The following is a 19,679-nucleotide window of genomic DNA, read 5'->3' on the forward strand; positions in this document are numbered from 1 at the left end:
TCGCACTCTGCAGTTTTTCGCAGCGGTGCGATCGGGTCAGAAATGCGCATGCACTGGTGCATGGCCGCCCGTCACTGCACTACGATCGCCTCTGCCTGATTGACAGGCAGAGGCGGCCGAAGGGCGGGAGGGGGCGAAATGGCTGCGTTTGGCCGCCGTTTCGTGGGCGCGGTCCGGACAATGCAGGCATGGCCAGACCGTGCGGGGAGTGGCCCGCAGAGGCTGCGTGACGTCACATGCAGCCACTGCGGGCCGGGGAGCGAAGAGTAGCTCCCGGCCAGCACGCTAAAGCTGCGCTGGCCGGGAGCTACTCTTGAAGTGCAAAGGCATCACCGTTGTGCGATGCCTTTGCACTTCTGCGGGGGGTAGGTGGCACTGACATGCGGGGCAGACTAGCCCTGTGCTGGGCGTCCCCCCGCATGTCTGAGTTCATGATCGTAGCTGTGCTAAATTTAGCATAGCTACGATCAACTCGGAATGACCCCCATTGTTCTGACTCCTAACTTCCTACACACTAGAAAATGATTAATATTTACCAGAATGGGAATGCATTATTTTACAGCTCATTAATGTTTTGAATACAAAAATCATATATTATTAAGTTGTACAGATAAAGAGAATATAAATAGTATACCTGATTACACATTGGTTTGCAGTAGTAGACGCTGTCAAAATAAACACAAACCAAACCACCATTTTTGGGTGCAAGAGGCATCTTGCAGTTAGTTGAATTCATGATCTTCTCATAAACTTTAAACAATGACAACAAATACCAATTTAGTAAATAACTCCTTAATACCTAGAAAGTATATTTTGTTTATTTTACCTAAACAACTTTACCTTTGGACTGATGCTCTTTATATATGGAAAGTGTTTCTTGAAGCAAAGAAATTAAGGTGTTAATATGTGACCGGTCTATGTTGGAGATATCAGCATCAATACAGTCCTGAAAGTGAAAGCCTTCCAGTTACAAAAATTCACAGCAAAACAGGTTTTATCCTAAAGAACATATCTGCTTCCAAACAAGGTGTTTCCAATAGCCTTATTAGCATGCATATTTACCAATACAACTTGGTAGCTGTGAACTCTAACTTAGAAGACACATCACAACTTTATTGCCTATAGAATAGTAATGAGCAACATTATATCCTTCAGTGGCCACATGTGCCCTTCAGTTAAGTAATGGAAAAGCATCTCCAAAAATGATCTTGAAAGCAGCCCATCACTCATCCATAACTACACCCCACCTGTAAAATAATGTGTAACACAATGACCTAAACTAGACATGAAATGTTGGATGTAACATAACCCATCCCTGAGTGCCATACAAACAACTGCCTTATTATTATTACATGAAAACAGAGAGGCACCTTAGAAAGCTGCTTTAAAGTTGATGTTGTGCATGACATTGGGACTGATTACTTTCCTAATAGGCCCTACACATTAATGAACGAGATAACGTCCATATCTTTCAGTGTGTATGCACCAACGATGAATGATGCGTTGCCCCGCACTCGTTCATTGTTGGTGCAGGCTCGTTTAAACATGCAAGCCAATATGGACAATCTCATCCATATCAGCATGCACTGCTATGGAGCCAGGTGAAGTTTCTTCACTCCCCCCATCACCCCCCCCCCCCCACCCACGTGCGTGCCACTGGGTCGCCCGTTGGCCATATCGGCCGTCAGACACCTCGGCGGCACATCGCAGTTTGTGTAGGACCCATAACACTTTTTGCAGGACTGCACAGTTCAGCAAGAACAGTAGCCAGCAGTAGAGATTGGCCGATCCTAGGGATAAACCATCACTGCTGGCTGGGAGATGGGGAGAGAACAGAAATAAGTAGGACACCTGCAGTGCAATAAGCCCAGGTTGGTGGGTGATCTTATCAGGATTACAGCCACCAATTGGCAATGACTGTGGTTGGGGGTCAGAAGGAAAGCCATAGATTCCTTGAGCACCCTAAACTCAGGCTGCAGCAAGACTTTCTACAAGTATAATTTTCTGTACCCCAGCCAGAATGATGAGGCTGGGGGAAGGATGCTGTGGCAATTGAGGAGCCATCCAGGTGTGCTGAGTCCAGCTGCTGCTGGAAGGTTACCCTCCTGAAGCCACTGGCAAGTATCTCTGACATGGTCGCATCAGATACAACCACTCCACTCAGATCAGATCAGTTTGTATGGTCACATGTGATGCAACCACTTCACTCACATGGTTAAAGGGCATAGACTAATAGCCTTGTAAAGTTATAGTTAAAATTGTGTGAACTGAAGCATGTTTTACCTTTATTTTCTTTGCTAGAGATCCATAAATGAGAGTATTATTCTTGATTTTGACCAAGTCTGAAAGACATATTTATTGTTGAAATAACTAATGATGTTTATAAGGATTGTTACATTTATTTAAATACAGTACATCAATCTAGTTGAAGATCCAACTATGCAAATAAATACAGATCATTACTTTTCACACTGCTCTGCCAGAGAAATGTGAAAGTTGGAGCAGCACGGAGGAAGGGTGGCATATTATTGGCTAGTTATTATACCCTATGAGGATGGATTGTAAATAGAGATGAGCGGGTTCGGTTTCTCTGAATCCGAACCCGCCCGAACTTCATGGTTTTTTTCACGGGTCCGAGCAGACTCGGATCCTCCCGCCTTGCTCGGTTAACCCGAGCGCGCCCGAACGTCATCATGACGCTGTCGGATTCTCGCGAGACTCGGATTCTATATAAGGAGCCGCGCGTCGCCGCCATTTTCACACGTGCATTGAGATTGATAGTGAGAGGACGTGGCTGGCGTCCTCTCCATTTAGATTATAAGAGAGAGAGATTTACTGGAGCTTAGGACTAGGAGGAGTACTGTAGAAGTGTAGAGAGTGCAGAGAGTTTACTAGTGAGTGACCACCAGACAGTGCAGTTTATTTAATATATCCGTTCTCTGCCTGAAAAAAGCGATACACACAGTGACTCAGTCACATACCATATCTGTGTGCATTGCTCAGGCTCAGCCCAGTGTGCTGCATCATCTATATATATTATATATCTGTCTGACTGCTCAGCTCACACAGCTTATAATTGTGGGGGAGACTGGGGAGCACTGCAGTGCCAGTTATAGGTTATAGCAGGAGCCAGGAGTACATAATATTATATAGTGAGTGACCACCAGACAGTGCAGTTTATTTAATATATCCGTTCTCTGCCTGAAAAAAGCGATACACACAGTGACTCAGTCACATACCATATCTGTGTGCACTGCTCAGGCTCAGCCCAGTGTGCTGCATCATCTATATATATTATATATCTGTCTGACTGCTCAGCTCACACAGCTTATAATTGTGGGGGAGACTGGGGAGCACTGCAGTGCCAGTTATAGGTTATAGCAGGAGCCAGGAGTACATAATATTATATTAAAATTAAACAGTGCACACTTTTGCTGCAGGAGTGCCACTGCCAGTGTGACTGACCAGTGACCTGACCACACTGACCACCAGTATAGTTAGTAGTATACTTATATTGTGATTGCCTGAAAAAGTTAAACACTCGTCGTGTGACTTCACTTGTGTGTTGTTTTTTTTTTATTCTATAAAAATAAAACTCATTCTGCTGACAGACAGTGTCCAGCAGGTCCGTCATTATATAATATATAATATATACCTGTCCGGCTGCAGTAGTGATATATATATATTTTTTATATCATTTATCATCCAGTCGCAGCAGACACAGTACGGTAGTTCACGGCTGTGGCTACCTCTGTGTCTGCACTCGGCAGGCAGTCCATCCATAATTGTATACCACCTAACCGTGGTTTTTTTTTCTTCTTTATACATACATACTACTACGACATCTCTTTATCAACCAGTCTATATTAGCAGCAGACACAGTACAGTACGGTAGTTCACGGCTGTGGCTACCTCTGTGTCTGCACTCGGCAGGCAGTCCGTCCATAATTGTATACCACCTAACCGTGGTTTTTTTTTCTTTCTTCTTTATACATACATAGTTACATAGACATCTCTTTATCAACCAGTCTATATTAGCAGCAGACACAGTACAGTACGGTAGTTCACGGCTGTGGCTACCTCTGTGTCTGCACTCGGCAGGCAGTCCGTCCATAATTGTATACCACCTAACCGTGGTTTTTTTTTCTTTCTTCTTTATACATACATAGTTACATAGACATCTCTTTATCAACCAGTCTATATTAGCAGCAGACACAGTACAGTACGGTAGTTCACGGCTGTGGCTACCTCTGTGTCTGCACTCGGCAGGCAGTCCGTCCATAATTGTATACCACCTAACCGTGGTTTTTTTTTCTTTCTTCTTTATACATACATAGTTACATAGACATCTCTTTATCAACCAGTCTATATTAGCAGCAGACACAGTACAGTACGGTAGTTCACGGCTGTGGCTACCTCTGTGTCTGCACTCGGCAGGCAGTCCGTCCATAATTGTATACCACCTAACCGTGGTTTTTTTTTCTTTCTTCTTTATACATACATAGTTACATAGACATCTCTTTATCAACCAGTCTATATTAGCAGCAGACACAGTACAGTACGGTAGTTCACGGCTGTGGCTACCTCTGTGTCTGCACTCGGCAGGCAGTCCGTCCATAATTGTATACCACCTAACCGTGGTTTTTTTTTCTTTCTTCTTTATACATACATAGTTACATAGACATCTCTTTATCAACCAGTCTATATTAGCAGCAGACACAGTACAGTACGGTAGTTCACGGCTGTGGCTACCTCTGTGTCTGCACTCGGCAGGCAGTCCGTCCATAATTGTATACCACCTAACCGTGGTTTTTTTTTCTTTCTTCTTTATACATACATACTACTACGACATCTCTTTATCAACCAGTCTATATTATTAGCAGCAGACACAGTACAGTACGGTAGTTCACGGCTGTGGCTACCTCTGTGTCTGCACTCGGCAGGCAGTCCGTCCATAATTGTATACCACCTAACCATGGTTTTTTTTTCTTTCTTCTTTATACATACATAGTTACATAGACATCTCTTTATCAACCAGTCTATATTAGCAGCAGACACAGTACAGTACGGTAGTTCACGGCTGTGGCTACCTCTGTGTCTGCACTCGGCAGGCAGTCCGTCCATAATTGTATACCACCTAACCGTGGTTTTTTTTTCTTTCTTCTTTATACATACATACTACTACGACATCTCTTTATCAACCAGTCTATATTATTAGCAGCAGACACAGTACAGTACGGTAGTTCACGGCTGTGGCTACCTCTGTGTCTGCACTCGGCAGGCAGTCCGTCCATAATTGTATACCACCTAACCGTGGTTTTTTTTTCTTTCTTCTTTATACATACATAGTTACATAGACATCTCTTTATCAACCAGTCTATATTAGCAGCAGACACAGTACAGTACGGTAGTTCATGGCTGTGGCTACCTCTGTGTCTGCACTCGGCAGGCAGTCCATAATTGTATACTAGTATCCATCTCCATTGTTTACCTGAGGTGCCTTTTAGTTGTGCCTATTAAAATATGGAGAACAAAAATGTTGAGGTTCCAAAATTAGGGAAAGATCAAGATCCACTTCCACCTCGTGCTGAAGCTGCTGCCACTAGTCATGGCCGAGACGATGAAATGCCAGCAACGTCGTCTGCCAAGGCCGATGCCCAATGTCATAGTACAGAGCATGTCAAATCCAAAACACCAAATATCAGAAAAAAAAGGACTCCAAAACCTAAAATAAAATTGTCGGAGGAGAAGCGTAAACTTGCCAATATGCCATTTACGACACGGAGTGGCAAGGAACGGCTGAGGCCCTGGCCTATGTTCATGGCTAGTGGTTCAGCTTCACATGAGGATGGAAGCACTCAGCCTCTCGCTAGAAAAATGAAAAGACTCAAGCTGGCAAAAGCAGCACAGCAAAGAACTGTGCATTCTTCGAAATCCCAAATCCACAAGGAGAGTCCAATTGTGTCGGTTGCGATGCCTGACCTTCCCAACACTGGACGTGAAGAGCATGCACCTTCCACCATTTGCACGCCCCCTGCAAGTGCTGGAAGGAGCACCCGCAGTCCAGTTCCTGATAGTCAGATTGAAGATGTCAGTGTTGAGGTACACCAGGATGAGGAGGATATGGGTGTTGCTGGCGCTGGGGAGGAAATTGACCAGGAGGATTCTGATGGTGAGGTGGTTTGTTTAAGTCAGGCACCCGGGGAGACACCTGTTGTCCGTGGGAGGAATATGGCCGTTGACATGCCAGGTGAAAATACCAAAAAAATCAGCTCTTCGGTGTGGAGGTATTTCACCAGAAATGCGGACAACAGGTGTCAAGCCGTGTGTTCCCTTTGTCAAGCTGTAATAAGTAGGGGTAAGGACGTTAACCACCTCGGAACATCCTCCCTTATACGTCACCTGCAGCGCATTCATAATAAGTCAGTGACAAGTTCAAAAACTTTGGGTGACAGCGGAAGCAGTCCACTGACCAGTAAATCCCTTCCTCTTGTAACCAAGCTCACGCAAACCACCCCACCAACTCCCTCAGTGTCAATTTCCTCCTTCCCCAGGAATGCCAATAGTCCTGCAGGCCATGTCACTGGCAATTCTGACGATTCCTCTCCTGCCTGGGATTCCTCCGATGCATCCTTGCGTGTAACGCCTACTGCTGCTGGCGCTGCTGTTGTTGCTGCTGGGAGTCGATGGTCATCCCAGAGGGGAAGTCGTAAGACCACTTTTACTACTTCCACCAAGCAATTGACTGTCCAACAGTCCTTTGCGAGGAAGATGAAATATCACAGCAGTCATCCTACTGCAAAGCGGATAACTGAGGCCTTGGCATCCTGGGTGGTGAGAAACGTGGTTCCGGTATCCATCATTACTGCAGAGCCAACTAGAGACTTGTTGGAGGTACTGTGTCCCCGGTACCAAATACCATCTAGGTTCCATTTCTCTAGGCAGGCGATACCGAAAATGTACACAGACCTCAGAAAAAGAGTCACCAGTGTCCTAAAAAATGCAGCTGTACCCAATGTCCACTTAACCACGGACATGTGGACAAGTGGAGCAGGGCAGGGTAAGGACTATATGACTGTGACAGCCCACTGGGTAGATGTATGGACTCCCGCCGCAAGAACAGCAGCGGCGGCACCAGTAGCAGTATCTCGCAAACGCCAACTCTTTCCTAGGCAGGCTACGCTTTGTATCACCGCTTTCCAGAATACGCACACAGCTGAAAACCTCTTACGGCAACTGAGGAAGATCATCGCGGAATGGCTTACCCCAATTGGACTCTCCTGTGGATTTGTGGCATCGGACAACGCCAGCAATATTGTGTGTGCATTAAATATGGGCAAATTCCAGCACGTCCCATGTTTTGCACATACCTTGAATTTGGTGGTGCAGAATTTTTTAAAAAACGACAGGGGCGTGCAAGAGATGCTGTCGGTGGCCAGAAGAATTGCGGGACACTTTCGGCGTACAGGCACCACGTACAGAAGACTGGAGCACCACCAAAAACTACTGAACCTGCCCTGCCATCATCTGAAGCAAGAAGTGGTAACGAGGTGGAATTCAACCCTCTATATGCTTCAGAGGTTGGAGGAGCAGCAAAAGGCCATTCAAGCCTATACAATTGAGCACGATATAGTAGGTGGAATGCACCTGTCTCAAGCGCAGTGGAGAATGATTTCAACGTTGTGCAAGGTTCTGATGCCCTTTGAACTTGCCACACGTGAAGTCAGTTCAGACACTGCCAGCCTGAGTCAGGTCATTCCCCTCATCAGGCTTTTGCAGAAGAAGCTGGAGACATTGAAGGAGGAGCTAACACGGAGCGATTCCGCTAGGCATGTGGGACTTGTGGATGGAGCCCTTAATTCGCTTAACAAGGATTCACGGGTGGTCAATCTGTTGAAATCAGAGCACTACATTTTGGCCACCGTGCTCGATCCTAGATTTAAAGCCTACCTTGGATCTCTCTTTCCGGCAGACACAAGTCTGCTGGGGTTGAAAGACCTGCTGGTGACAAAATTGTCAAGTCAAGCGGAACGCGACCTGTCAACATCTCCTCCTTCACATTCTCCCGCAACTGGGGGTGCGAGGAAAAGGCTCAGAATTCCGAGCCCACCCGCTGGCGGTGATGCAGGGCAGTCTGGAGCGACTGCTGATGCTGACATCTGGTCCGGACTGAAGGACCTGACAACGATTACGGACATGTCGTCTACTGTCACTGCATATGATTCTCTCAACATTGATAGAATGGTGGAGGATTATATGAGTGACCGCATCCAAGTAGGTACGTCACACAGTCCGTACTTATACTGGTAGGAAAAAGAGGCAATTTGGAGGCCCTTGCACAAACTGGCTTTATTCTACCTAAGTTGCCCTCCCACAAGTGTGTACTCCGAAAGAGTGTTTAGTGCCGCCGCTCACCGTGTCAGCAATCGGCGTACGAGGTTACATCCAGAAAATGTGGAGAAGATGATGTTCATTAAAATGAATTATAATCAATTCCTCCGCGGAGACATTGACCAGCAGCAATTGCCTCCACAAAGTACACAGGGAGCTGAGATGGTGGATTCCAGTGGGGACGAATTGATAATCTGTGAGGAGGGGGATGTACACGGTGATATATCGGAGGGTGATGATGAGGTGGACATCTTGCCTCTGTAGAGCCAGTTTGTGCAAGGAGAGATTAATTGCTTCTTTTTTGGGGGGGGTCCAAACCAACCCGTCATATCAGTCACAGTCGTGTGGCAGACCCTGTCACTGAAATGATGGGTTGGTTAAAGTGTGCATGTCCTGTTTTGTTTATACAACATAAGGGTGGGTGGGAGGGCCCAAGGACAATTCCATCTTGCACCTCTTTTTTCTTTTCTTTTTCTTTGCATCATGTGCTGATTGGGGAGGGTTTTTTGGAAGGGACATCCTGCGTGACACTGCAGTGCCACTCCTAAATGGGCCCGGTGTTTGTGTCGGCCACTAGGGTCGCTAATCTTACTCACACAGTCAGCTACCTCATTGCGCCTCTTTTTTTCTTTGCGTCATGTGCTGTTTGGGGAGGGTTTTTTGGAAGGGACATCCTGCGTGACACTGCAGTGCCACTCCTAGATGGGCCCGGTGTTTGTGTCGGCCACTAGGGTCGCTAATCTTACTCACACAGCTACCTCATTGCGCCTCTTTTTTTCTTTGCGTCATGTGCTGTTTGGGGAGGGTTTTTTGGAAGGGACATCCTGCGTGACACTGCAGTGCCACTCCTAGATGGGCCCGGTGTTTGTGTCGGCCACTAGGGTCGCTAATCTTACTCACACAGCTACCTCATTGCGCCTCTTTTTTTCTTTGCGTCATGTGCTGTTTGGGGAGGGTTTTTTGGAAGGGACATCCTGCGTGACACTGCAGTGCCACTCCTAGATGGGCCCGGTGTTTGTGTCGGCCACTAGGGTCGCTAATCTTACTCACACAGCTACCTCATTGCGCCTCTTTTTTTCTTTGCGTCATGTGCTGTTTGGGGAGGGTTTTTTGGAAGGGACATCCTGCGTGACACTGCAGTGCCACTCCTAGATGGGCCCGGTGTTTGTGTCGGCCACTAGGGTCGCTTATCTTACTCACACAGCGACCTCGGTGCAAATTTTAGGACTAAAAATAATATTGTGAGGTGTGAGGTATTCAGAATAGACTGAAAATGAGTGTAAATTATGGTTTTTGAGGTTAATAATACTTTGGGATCAAAATGACCCCCAAATTCTATGATTTAAGCTGTTTTTTAGTGTTTTTTGAAAAAAACACCCGAATCCAAAACACACCCGAATCCGACAAAAAAAATTCGGTGAGGTTTTGCCAAAACGCGTTCGAAGAACTTCGAACCCAAAACACGGCCGCGGAACCGAACCCAAAACCAAAACACAAAACCCGAAAAATTTCAGGCGCTCATCTCTAATTGTAAATGGCTGACTTATAATTATGTAAATGTGTTTAATATTGCATATTTAATATTGTAAATGTGTTTTAAGATTTCTAACTCAAAACACAGGCTTAAATTGATAGTAATGGAGCATTCTAAAAAGAATCATGCAATGGAATAAGTACTCTTTAATGTACTTTTACTGTATGTAGAGAATTTTTGTGGTGGCAAGAGGAATTATAAAAAGAAAACATGGTGTTCAGTATACTATTGACCTTGGTATAAATTGACACACACTTAAAGAATAAAAACTTCAGCGTGTGGCTTCATGCACATATATGATCATAGAACCCTTTGTCATTTCTGTATGGTTACATTTTTCTATATACTGTATTAACACTGTCAATGATGGGACATTTAGAATAGTGGATTTTGATGAATTTTAAGTACAGTATAAGATCACCCCACTAAAATGAGATGTGTTGCATTGGTATTTTAACATTGTATTAAAAAAGATAAAACATAAAACGATACAAGTCTCTCTACTCATGAACACTAAAAGGAATGAGGTGCATGAGAATGTGATGAAGCATCACAGCATTCGCACACAATGTTATATTTACTATACCTGTGGCATGAATGCCGGAATCTTCAGGGTTAGTGCTTCCTAAAATATGAAAAAAAATACATTTAGCTTGTCTAATAAAGCACTTTTTTATTGAACTGAATCAAACTAAATATTCATTAGTATATTTGATTCAGTATTATACATTACCCTCAGAGAGAAATAGCACACCCTTTAACAATGGCATCTAAACAACACATGCACTCATTGTAATCTTGAAAGGCCAGGAAGACTAATAATTAATTTGTAGAGAAGTCTGGAAACAAACAGTAACAGATGGAGCCCTCTTAATCTTTGCCTTCAATAGGATTAATTGAGCCAGGGCAGTTGGACTTTGGGGGTCATTCCGAGTTGATCGCTAGCTGAAAATGTTCGCTGCGCAGCGATGAAGCAAAAAAACGGCACTTCTGCACATGCTTATGCGGCGCAATGTGCATGCGCAACGTACTTTCACAAAGGCCGATGCGGTTTTACACAAGGTCTAGCAAAGCTTTTCAGTCGCACTGCTGGCCGCAAAGTGATTGACATGAAGTGGGCGTTTCTGGGAGTCAACTGACCATTTTCAGGGAGTGTACGAAAAACGCAGGTGTGCCAGGAAAAACGCAGGCGTGGTTGGGAGAACGCAGGGCGTATTTGTGACGTCAAAACAGGAACTGAACAGTCTGAAGTCATCACAAGCTAGGAGTAGGGTTGGAGCCACTCTGAAACTGCACAATTTTTTTTGTAGTCGCTCTGCGATCCTTTCGTTCCCACTTCTGCTAAGCTAAAATACACTCCCAGAGGGAGGCGGCTTAGCATTTGCACGGCTGCTAAAAACTGCTAGCGAGCGATCAATGACCCCCTTAATCCCCTGCTGTAATGAAGCCAAGATGAGCATGGCTCCATCTGTATTTAAGAATGGAATTTTTTTTCTCAGGAGTAGACTTGAGTATAATATTTTGCTTGTTGACCTGAACTGAATTGTGAGTTTATTCTAGTTTGGTGTTACTCAAAGGGGGATTTTCAATTACCCGCACTCACGGCTCAGGTGTAAAAGTATCGCCGGGGGGGGCTATGAAATTAGCTCTAATAAGCAAAATCACCGAAAACGGGGCTGTTTCTACCGAAAACACACAGGTTTTCAGGTGAGAAGGATGTTTTTCCGGGTGAAAAAACATTGATGAAACATCGTGAAATATTACCTGAAACTTCAATGGTAATTGAATATCCCCCAAAATCTGCTTGCATTATTGGTTCTGAGGTAGCAGCACAGTATGATTAGATAGTGGATTTGCCAGTTATATGATGATGATGATGATTATTATTACCAGTTATTTATATAGTGCACACATATTCTGCAGCGCTTTACCTATTTTTGCCCATTCACATCAGTCCCTGCCCCAGTGTAGCTTACAATCTATATTCCCTACCACATGTACACATTCACACTAGGGTTAATTTTTGTTGGGAGTCAATTAACCTACCAGTATATTTTTGGATTGTGGGAGGAAACTGGAGTACCCAGAGAAACCCACGCAAGTACGGGGAGAATATACAAACTCCGCACAGTTAGGGCCATGGGGGGAATTGAACCCATGACCTTGGTGCTGTGAGGCAGTAATGCTAACCATTACACCATCCGTACTGCCCATGATGACCAGTGAGCTCTGCTCTGTACCGATGGTGCAGTGAATATGAAGGTAATAAAGTATTAATATTTATAATAATATTTTTTACAGATGAACTACTGGTCCCAGCAAGGATTCCAGCACATGATGATGATTGGAGTGCACCTGTAAAATATTATAATAAACACAGGACAGCACGGCCATTGCCATACTCTGATCAATAAGTGTATCCCCATCTGTTCCTATGAAGAGTGTCCATGACTGACCTCTCATTAGCAGCAGACTAACTCAAGGGACAAATACCATTGTTTATGAGTGTTTCTTTTTTTTTTTTTTTTTGCAAAGTACCAATGCTGAAAGTAGGGTGGTATGTGGAGGTACAGAGTACCATTAAGAAATATGGTGTACCACCAGCCCAACGCTGGGGCATAATTTATAAGGGGCATTTTTGTAAAATGGTGTCAGTGGCATAATATGTAATAGGCATTACGGAGTGGTATACTATGTAATAGGCATTATGGTGTGTGGCATAATGTGTAATGGGCATTACGGTGTGTGGCATAATGTGTAATGGGTGTTATGGCGTCTGGCAGAATGTGTAATGGCATTATGGTGTGTGGCATAATGTGTAATAAGCATTATAGTGTGTGGCATAATGTGTAATAAGCATTACAGTGTGTGGCATAATGGGTAATGGGCATTACAGTGTTTGGCATAATGTGTAAGGGGCATTATGGTGTGTGTCATAATGTGGCCATGTCCCTATTGTCATGTAGCCACTCCCCTAGCTTTGTGTGACCACGCCCCCTCATGACACATGACCACGCCGATTTTTTTACTATGAGTACCACTAAGTAACATTTCTACTTGCACTACTGCAAAGTACCCAACAGAATGTCTACATGGGATGAAAAGTACCTTTCTCGTTAGATCAAGGGGTAGATGTGCTAAGTCTTGGAGAGTGATAAAGTGTAGAGAGATAAAGTGCAAGCCAATCAGCACATAAATTACATGTTACAGGCTGTGTTTGAAAAATGACAGGAGCTGATTGGTTGGTAGTATATCTCATTCCACTTTATCACTCTCCAAGGCTTAGTGCATCTGCCCCTAAGGGGTCTGTCTATTTACTAAGCCTTGGAAGGAGATACAGTAGATGGAGATAAAGTACCAGCCAATCAGCTCCTATCATTTTTCAAACCCAGTCTGTGACATGGCAGTTAAAAGCTGACTGGCTGGGACTTTATCTCCGTCCACTTTATCTCCATCCAAGGCATAGTAAATAAACCCCTTAGTGAGTAAAAAAATGGTAAATGAGTGAGGTGTGTGTTATTTAATAAATATTTGTTTCCCATGCTTATTTTAATACTTTAAAAGAACTTCATAGAGATCAACCTTGTAGTTAACCAATAATGTAGTGATTCCCACCATACGCTGCAATGGAGAATTTTCACCATTGCCGCTTATAGAGGAAAATTTGAGAGATAGCCAGGTCGAACAGACCCAATCGTGCCTATGGAGGCCCACACTGATTGGCTGTCAGGTCTCCTAGTGACAGCAGTCACCCAGAGCCCGGCATTTGCGTAGAGGGGCTACATGTGGAAACGCGTGCTGCTCCTCTGTCCGCCTAAAATGGTTGACCATTTTTTTTTAAACAATGGGAGGCCTACATGGAACAAAGAGGATGTGATCTATACTGGAATAGGTGAGTATGGATTTTTTTTTTTCTACAGCTACCATTGATTCTACTTGGAGAAGAGGATGTGAATGGCTATAGAGTGTAGGCAAGTATGTGTGAGTGTGAGTGTGCATATATGTTTTATTAAAATTATACTGTCAAACTGTGTGTGTTGTCTTTATTTTAATACTTCTGTTACAGTAGAACTACAGGTACCAGTGTTCCCACTCCCCCAGTAATCCCTGGCTAGGGCTGACTATTTGGGGAGTAATGCTATGGCCACTGGGACCAATAAAAGCATGTCCCCGGGCTGTGGCATTACCTCACTGTCTAGCAAGTAAGTGGCACAATATTTTTTTCACAAAACATCCAATTATATTGTATTTTCTTAATTGCATAAGACAAGTGACAGCAATTATGTTTTATGCACATTACTATGTTCATGGGCATATCTATAATAGGTGCCCCCTTTCAGAATACTTACTGGGTACTTATTCATTGGTGCCACAGCTATCACAGATAACCTGGTGTAGGCAACATGTTTCAAGAGATCTGCACTTATGCACTACAGAAATCATGCAATATCGGAGCATGCGCAGTAACTAGGTCCCGGTTTTAGACCTTATGGCGCCCAGGGTGAATGTTTCCTTTGGTAACCCCCCCCCCATTAAAAACCCTATCTGTTTGATAGATAGACAGTGTCTAGTTAGACAGTCAATAGATAGACACCATATATTAGACAGACATTAGGTCGACAGGGTCAAAAGGTCGACGGGGTCAAAAGGTTGACATGAAAATTGTCGACATAAAAAAGATAGACACATGTTGTTTTTTAAATGTAACATGTTTTTGGATTATTTCATACTTTCTCTATCCATGTCGGCATAGAGTTGGTTATAAACCTTGTGGCGAGCGCAGCGAGCCACCGTGCCCGAAGCGTGGCGAGCAAAGCGAGCCCCGCGAGGGTATGCCTTTCTACAATTGGGGGTCCCAGATGACAAAACTATCCACACAAACCACAAAAATGCAAAAAACATGGTGTCTACTTTTTTCATGTCGACCATTTTCATGTCGACCTTTTGACCCTGTTGACCTTTTGACCTGTCGACCTTTTGACTTGTCGACCTTTTGACTTGTCGACCTTTTGACCCTGTTGACCTTTTGACCTGTCGACATTTTGACTTGTCGACTTTTTCCATGTCGACCTCTTGACCCTGTCGACCTTTTGACCCTGTCGACCTAATGTCCATCTAACATATGGTGTCTATCTATTGACTGTCTAACTAGACACTATCTATCTTTCATACCGGAACCATTAAAAACAGGAACAGTGTGGGCCGAAAATGTAGGGGCATAGCTTCATGGGAAAGGGGCATGGCCATAGAATAGCACCAATTCACATTGCACAGCACAGTAGTGTTTTTCAGTAATATTACACCACACAGTAGCAGTGTCGGACTGGGGCATGTAGGGCCCACCGGGGGAATGCAGTGTTAGGGGCCCATGTTAGGGGTGTTGCCAGTCTGCAGAGGGGGTGTGGCCTTCCACCTCATTGGTTTGACTAACCACTAGAGCAGGCATTCCCAACCACGGTCCTCAAGGCACACCAACAGTGCAGATTTTAGTTATATCCAGGCTTCAGCACAGATGGTTAAATCAAAATAACTGAGGTACTAATTAAGTCACCTGTGTTCAAGCCTGGATATCACTAAAACCTGCACTGTTGGTGTGCCTTGAGGACCGCGGTTGGGAATGCCTGCACTAGAGAGTGCAACGTCTGGGCCCCTTCATAAATATATACAGTAGATTCAGCTGCTGCATCCATGATAATGTACCAGATAAATAACAGATTAATAACAGCAATGCACTCTAGAAAATACACCATCAAGTACATAGTCTAGAACCTGATCCTTATAGCAGGAGGTGGGCCACAAGGCAGTGGGGCCCACCGGTGGATTCCCCTGTACCCCTGTGGGCCAGTCCAAGCCTGCACAGTAGTACCCCTTATACACACCAGGTAGAGCCCAAAACAATTGAATAGGCTCCATAGAATGATGGGGGAAACAACGCAGGGGGAGATAATGGTTTAGCTGAGAGATGATGCTGGGTGGGAGATGATGGTGTGCAGAGAGATGATGCAGGGCATAGGTGATGGTGTGCTGAGTGATGACACAGGGGGAGATGATTGTGTGCAGAGAGACGATGCAGGGGGAGGTGATGGTGTGCTGAGAGATGATGCAGGGGATAGGTGATGGTGTGCTGAGTGATGACACGGGGAGATGATTGCGTGCAGAGAGATGACGCAGGAGGAGGTTATGGTGTGCTGAGAGACAACGCAGGGTGTAGGTGATGGTGTGCTGAGAGACAATGCAGGGGGTATGTGATGGTGTGCTGAGAGACATCGCAGGGGGTATGTGATGGTGTGCTGAGAGACGTCACAGAGGGTAGGTGATGGTGTGCTGAGAGACGTCGCAGCGGGAGGTTATGGAGTGATGAGAGGCGTCGCAGGGGGCAGGTGATGGTGTGACTGAGAGATGACACGCAGGGGGCAGGTGATGGTGTGGCTGAGATGCAGGGGGGAGATTGTGTGGCTGAGAGACGCAGGGGACACGAGTCTGGTTGAACTGCTGTTGTATGATAATGACCTTGTTAATATTCCTACATAATCAGGCATCTTCTGGATGATATGATCTCCTACATGAATAGTGAATACTGACTGAAGACGCCGTCTTCAGTCAGTATTCACACATTTCTTCAGAGGTTCCGCGTTGTGAAAAACCACCATATTGGTAAGGTACATGTGGAATTGAAAATAATGTTCCCAGTGTGACAAGAAACAGGTGGCATGTCATGTTGGCACGCCCCATTTTCAGTGACCACGCACCTTCTGGTATGTGGCCATGCCCATTTCTCGATGCTTATGCCTTCGGCATGCGCATATACTTTACTTTGTCAATCTTTTTTTTAGCAGGGGACGCCATTCTTAAAATTGACCTGGGCTCCGAGAACCCTAGTTACACCTCTGCTCTGCACTATTTGTTTTCTCCAATCTACGTTTGTTGTAAGTTATTTTGTTTTAGTTATTCTGCATTGGACCCTCGTGGGCTCGCTTTGGCTCACCATGCTTCAGGCGTTATGTCTCACTTTGCTCACCACAGGTTACTATTCCAAATAGTTTGTGATGTTGACCCGGTGAATTATGGGAAAGGTCCTCTCAATGAAGGTAAACTAGACACTTTCCTGGCTCTCCTACCTCCCTTCCACCGGCCAGCTTCATGTGAGTAGTGTCGGGGGGGTGCGTTCAGTGGTGGGCAGTGTGCAGGCAATGGGAGGCGGGGCGCAGACAGTGGGAGACGGCCAGCTGTAGGCGAAGGGCTGCAGCAAGAGGCATTCAGCGCAGTGCAGGCAACGGGTGGGACCACACAATTCAAGGCACTGGTGGGGTGACTGCAGCCATGCCATCAGGCCGGTGCACCCCTGGCCCTGGTAGCCCATATTTTAAACTGTCAGCAACTTTGACATAGTGCCAGAGTCTACAGAAGACATTTGCCAGTGAGAGAGGGAGGCCGCACAATGGCCCCCATTCTGAGTTAATAGCTAGCTGCCGTTGTTCGCAGCGCAGCGATCAGGCAAAAAATCGACACTTCTGCGCATGCGTATGGTGCGCACTGCACACGCGCGAAGTAATTTCACAAAAGCCGATGCAGATTTACACAAGCGCTAGCGACGCTTTTTAGTAGCACTGCTGGCCGCAGAGTGATTGACAGGAAGTGGGTGTTTCTGGGTGGTAACTGACCGTTGTCGGGGAGTGTGTGTAAAAATGCAGGCGTGCTAGATAGAAACGCAGGAGTGGCTGGGGAAATGCAGGGCGTGTTTGTGACGTCAAAACAGGAACTAAACAGACTGAAGTGATCGCAAGCTAGGAGTAAGTCTCGAGCTACTCTGAAACTGCACAATCTTTTTTTTTATCAGTGCTGCGATTCTTTCGTTCGCACTTCTGCTAAGCTAAGATATACTCCCAGAGGGTGGCGGCTTAGCGTATGCACGGGTGCTAAAAGCAGCTAGCGAGCGAACAACTCGGAATGAGGGCCAATGTCACCCCACCTCTTGATCCTCCCCTTACTATTACATTGCATGCAACATCTGCTTGCTATGGGTAAAATACATTATCTATGTTGATTTTATATATATATATATATATATATATATATATATATATATTAAAAAATGAAGTAAATAAGAGCGCCTAATAGTGTTAGTGTGGAAATCTATATATAAAAGATAACTTAGCTCATAAAACTTTCAGCCTGATGATTCTCAGAAGTAAAACATGTAAAAGAAAGATAAAAGCAACATAGTGTGTACTGTTTTCAGACGTTTTTCAAAGATACAAGCATTAGGAACTTTGCCGGTTCCAATAATTTGATGTAATAAAAACAGTAAAAACAGTAACAATTTATTAAACAACGATCCTGCCACAAACGCAGGTGGCAGGTATAGACAATTTAAAAAACAGCTCGTCTGGTCATAAATGTAGGTAGCGCACGTACAGGATTAAAAATTATAAACAGTTTATCTGTCCGCATACGGAAAAACCATAGATTAAAAGAATATTCAGGCAGATTCTCTATCTGTAATAGCAGGTATCAAACGTACAGGATTGAAATTAAAAAACAGTTTATCTGAGGACTTCATGCTAGGACGAAACGCGTTGGGACAGGGACTTGATGCTTACCCCTTGGACTTCCTACTTGCGGACAGATAAGCTGTTTTTTAATTTCAATCCTGTACGTTTGATACCTGCTATTACAGATAGAGAATCTGCCTGAATATTCTTTTAATCTATGGTTTTTCCGTATGCGGACAGATAAGCTGTTTATAATTTTTAATCCTGTACGTGCGCTACCTACATTTATGACCAGACGAGCTGTTTTTTAAATCGTCTATACCTGCCACCTGCGTTTGTGGCAGGATCGTTGTTTAATAAATTGTTACTGTTTTTACTGTTTTTATTACATAAAATTATTGGAACCGGCAAAGTTCCTAATGCTTGTATCTTTGAAAAACGTCTGAAAACAGTAAACACTATGTTGCTTTTATCTCTTTTACATGTTTTACTTCTGAGAATCATCAGGCTAAAAGTTTTATGAGCTAAGTTATCTTTTATATATAGATTTCCACACTAACACTATTAGGCGCTCTTATTTACTTCATTTTTTAATCTTTATTTTTATACTGTTTGAGAGCTGCCACTCACATATGAGGTGTGTCGTATTCTGCTAAAAAGGACAATTAATAATTTAGATAATTTTACCTATTTAAGTGTCCTACTGGGTGTACTTAGGCGCTATCCTCTATTGTTCCACATATATATATATATATATATATATATATATAAAGAATGACTTGCATCCTTAGTGTCATACTTATTAAATGTTATCAATGTTTAGTAAAGCACTTACCTGAGGCATAAATATATGACTTGAAGTAAACAGCAGAAATGAAAACAAATATTTTCTGCATGGCTCCTCTCTGAGCAAATCAGTCTCTGAGTAAAGTATTGGAAACACCAAGATGAGAATGTGATATGTTACAAAACTTGATCTTTGTACTTTATATTTGAGCTTATTGCCCAATATTTGGTATTCAGGAAGTTGAGGGATTCCAGTAAACAGTTTGAAACATGCTGAGAAATGTAGTTGGGAATATGCAATGTGAAAACAAATGTAATACCATTAACAGGGCTGTCACAGTCAAAGTTATAACCATTACATAACCGCTGCTATACTTAGGATCAGCTGTGGCTTAACACCCTACCCTGCAACTTGCGCGCCCCAACCACAGCTGCTCAGTTCTACCCTAAGACACACCAAGGGGCATATGTAATAG

General features: G+C 44.2%; 1 protein-coding gene across 1 annotated transcript in view; it reads right to left on the reverse strand.

The window, feature by feature from the left end:
* The window catches only part of LOC135057589 (uncharacterized), a 77,598-nt gene extending 58,231 nt beyond the window's left edge, over positions 1 to 19,367 (reverse strand). Inside the window, exons 1-5 of the mRNA XM_063963424.1 lie at positions 19,253 to 19,367; positions 10,512 to 10,550; positions 2,284 to 2,342; positions 841 to 946; positions 635 to 750 (exon numbers count right to left, since the gene is read on the reverse strand). Of these exons, the coding sequence (XP_063819494.1) occupies positions 635 to 750; positions 841 to 946; positions 2,284 to 2,342; positions 10,512 to 10,550; positions 19,253 to 19,313 (381 nt within the window). The 5' untranslated portion in view covers positions 19,314 to 19,367. The remainder of the gene's footprint in view (positions 1 to 634; positions 751 to 840; positions 947 to 2,283; positions 2,343 to 10,511; positions 10,551 to 19,252) is intronic.
* Between the last annotated feature and the right edge of the window lie 312 nt (positions 19,368 to 19,679).

The sequence above is a fragment of the Pseudophryne corroboree genome, chromosome 3, assembly GCF_028390025.1.
Source record: "Pseudophryne corroboree isolate aPseCor3 chromosome 3, aPseCor3.hap2, whole genome shotgun sequence".
NCBI lineage: Eukaryota > Metazoa > Chordata > Amphibia > Anura > Myobatrachidae > Pseudophryne > Pseudophryne corroboree.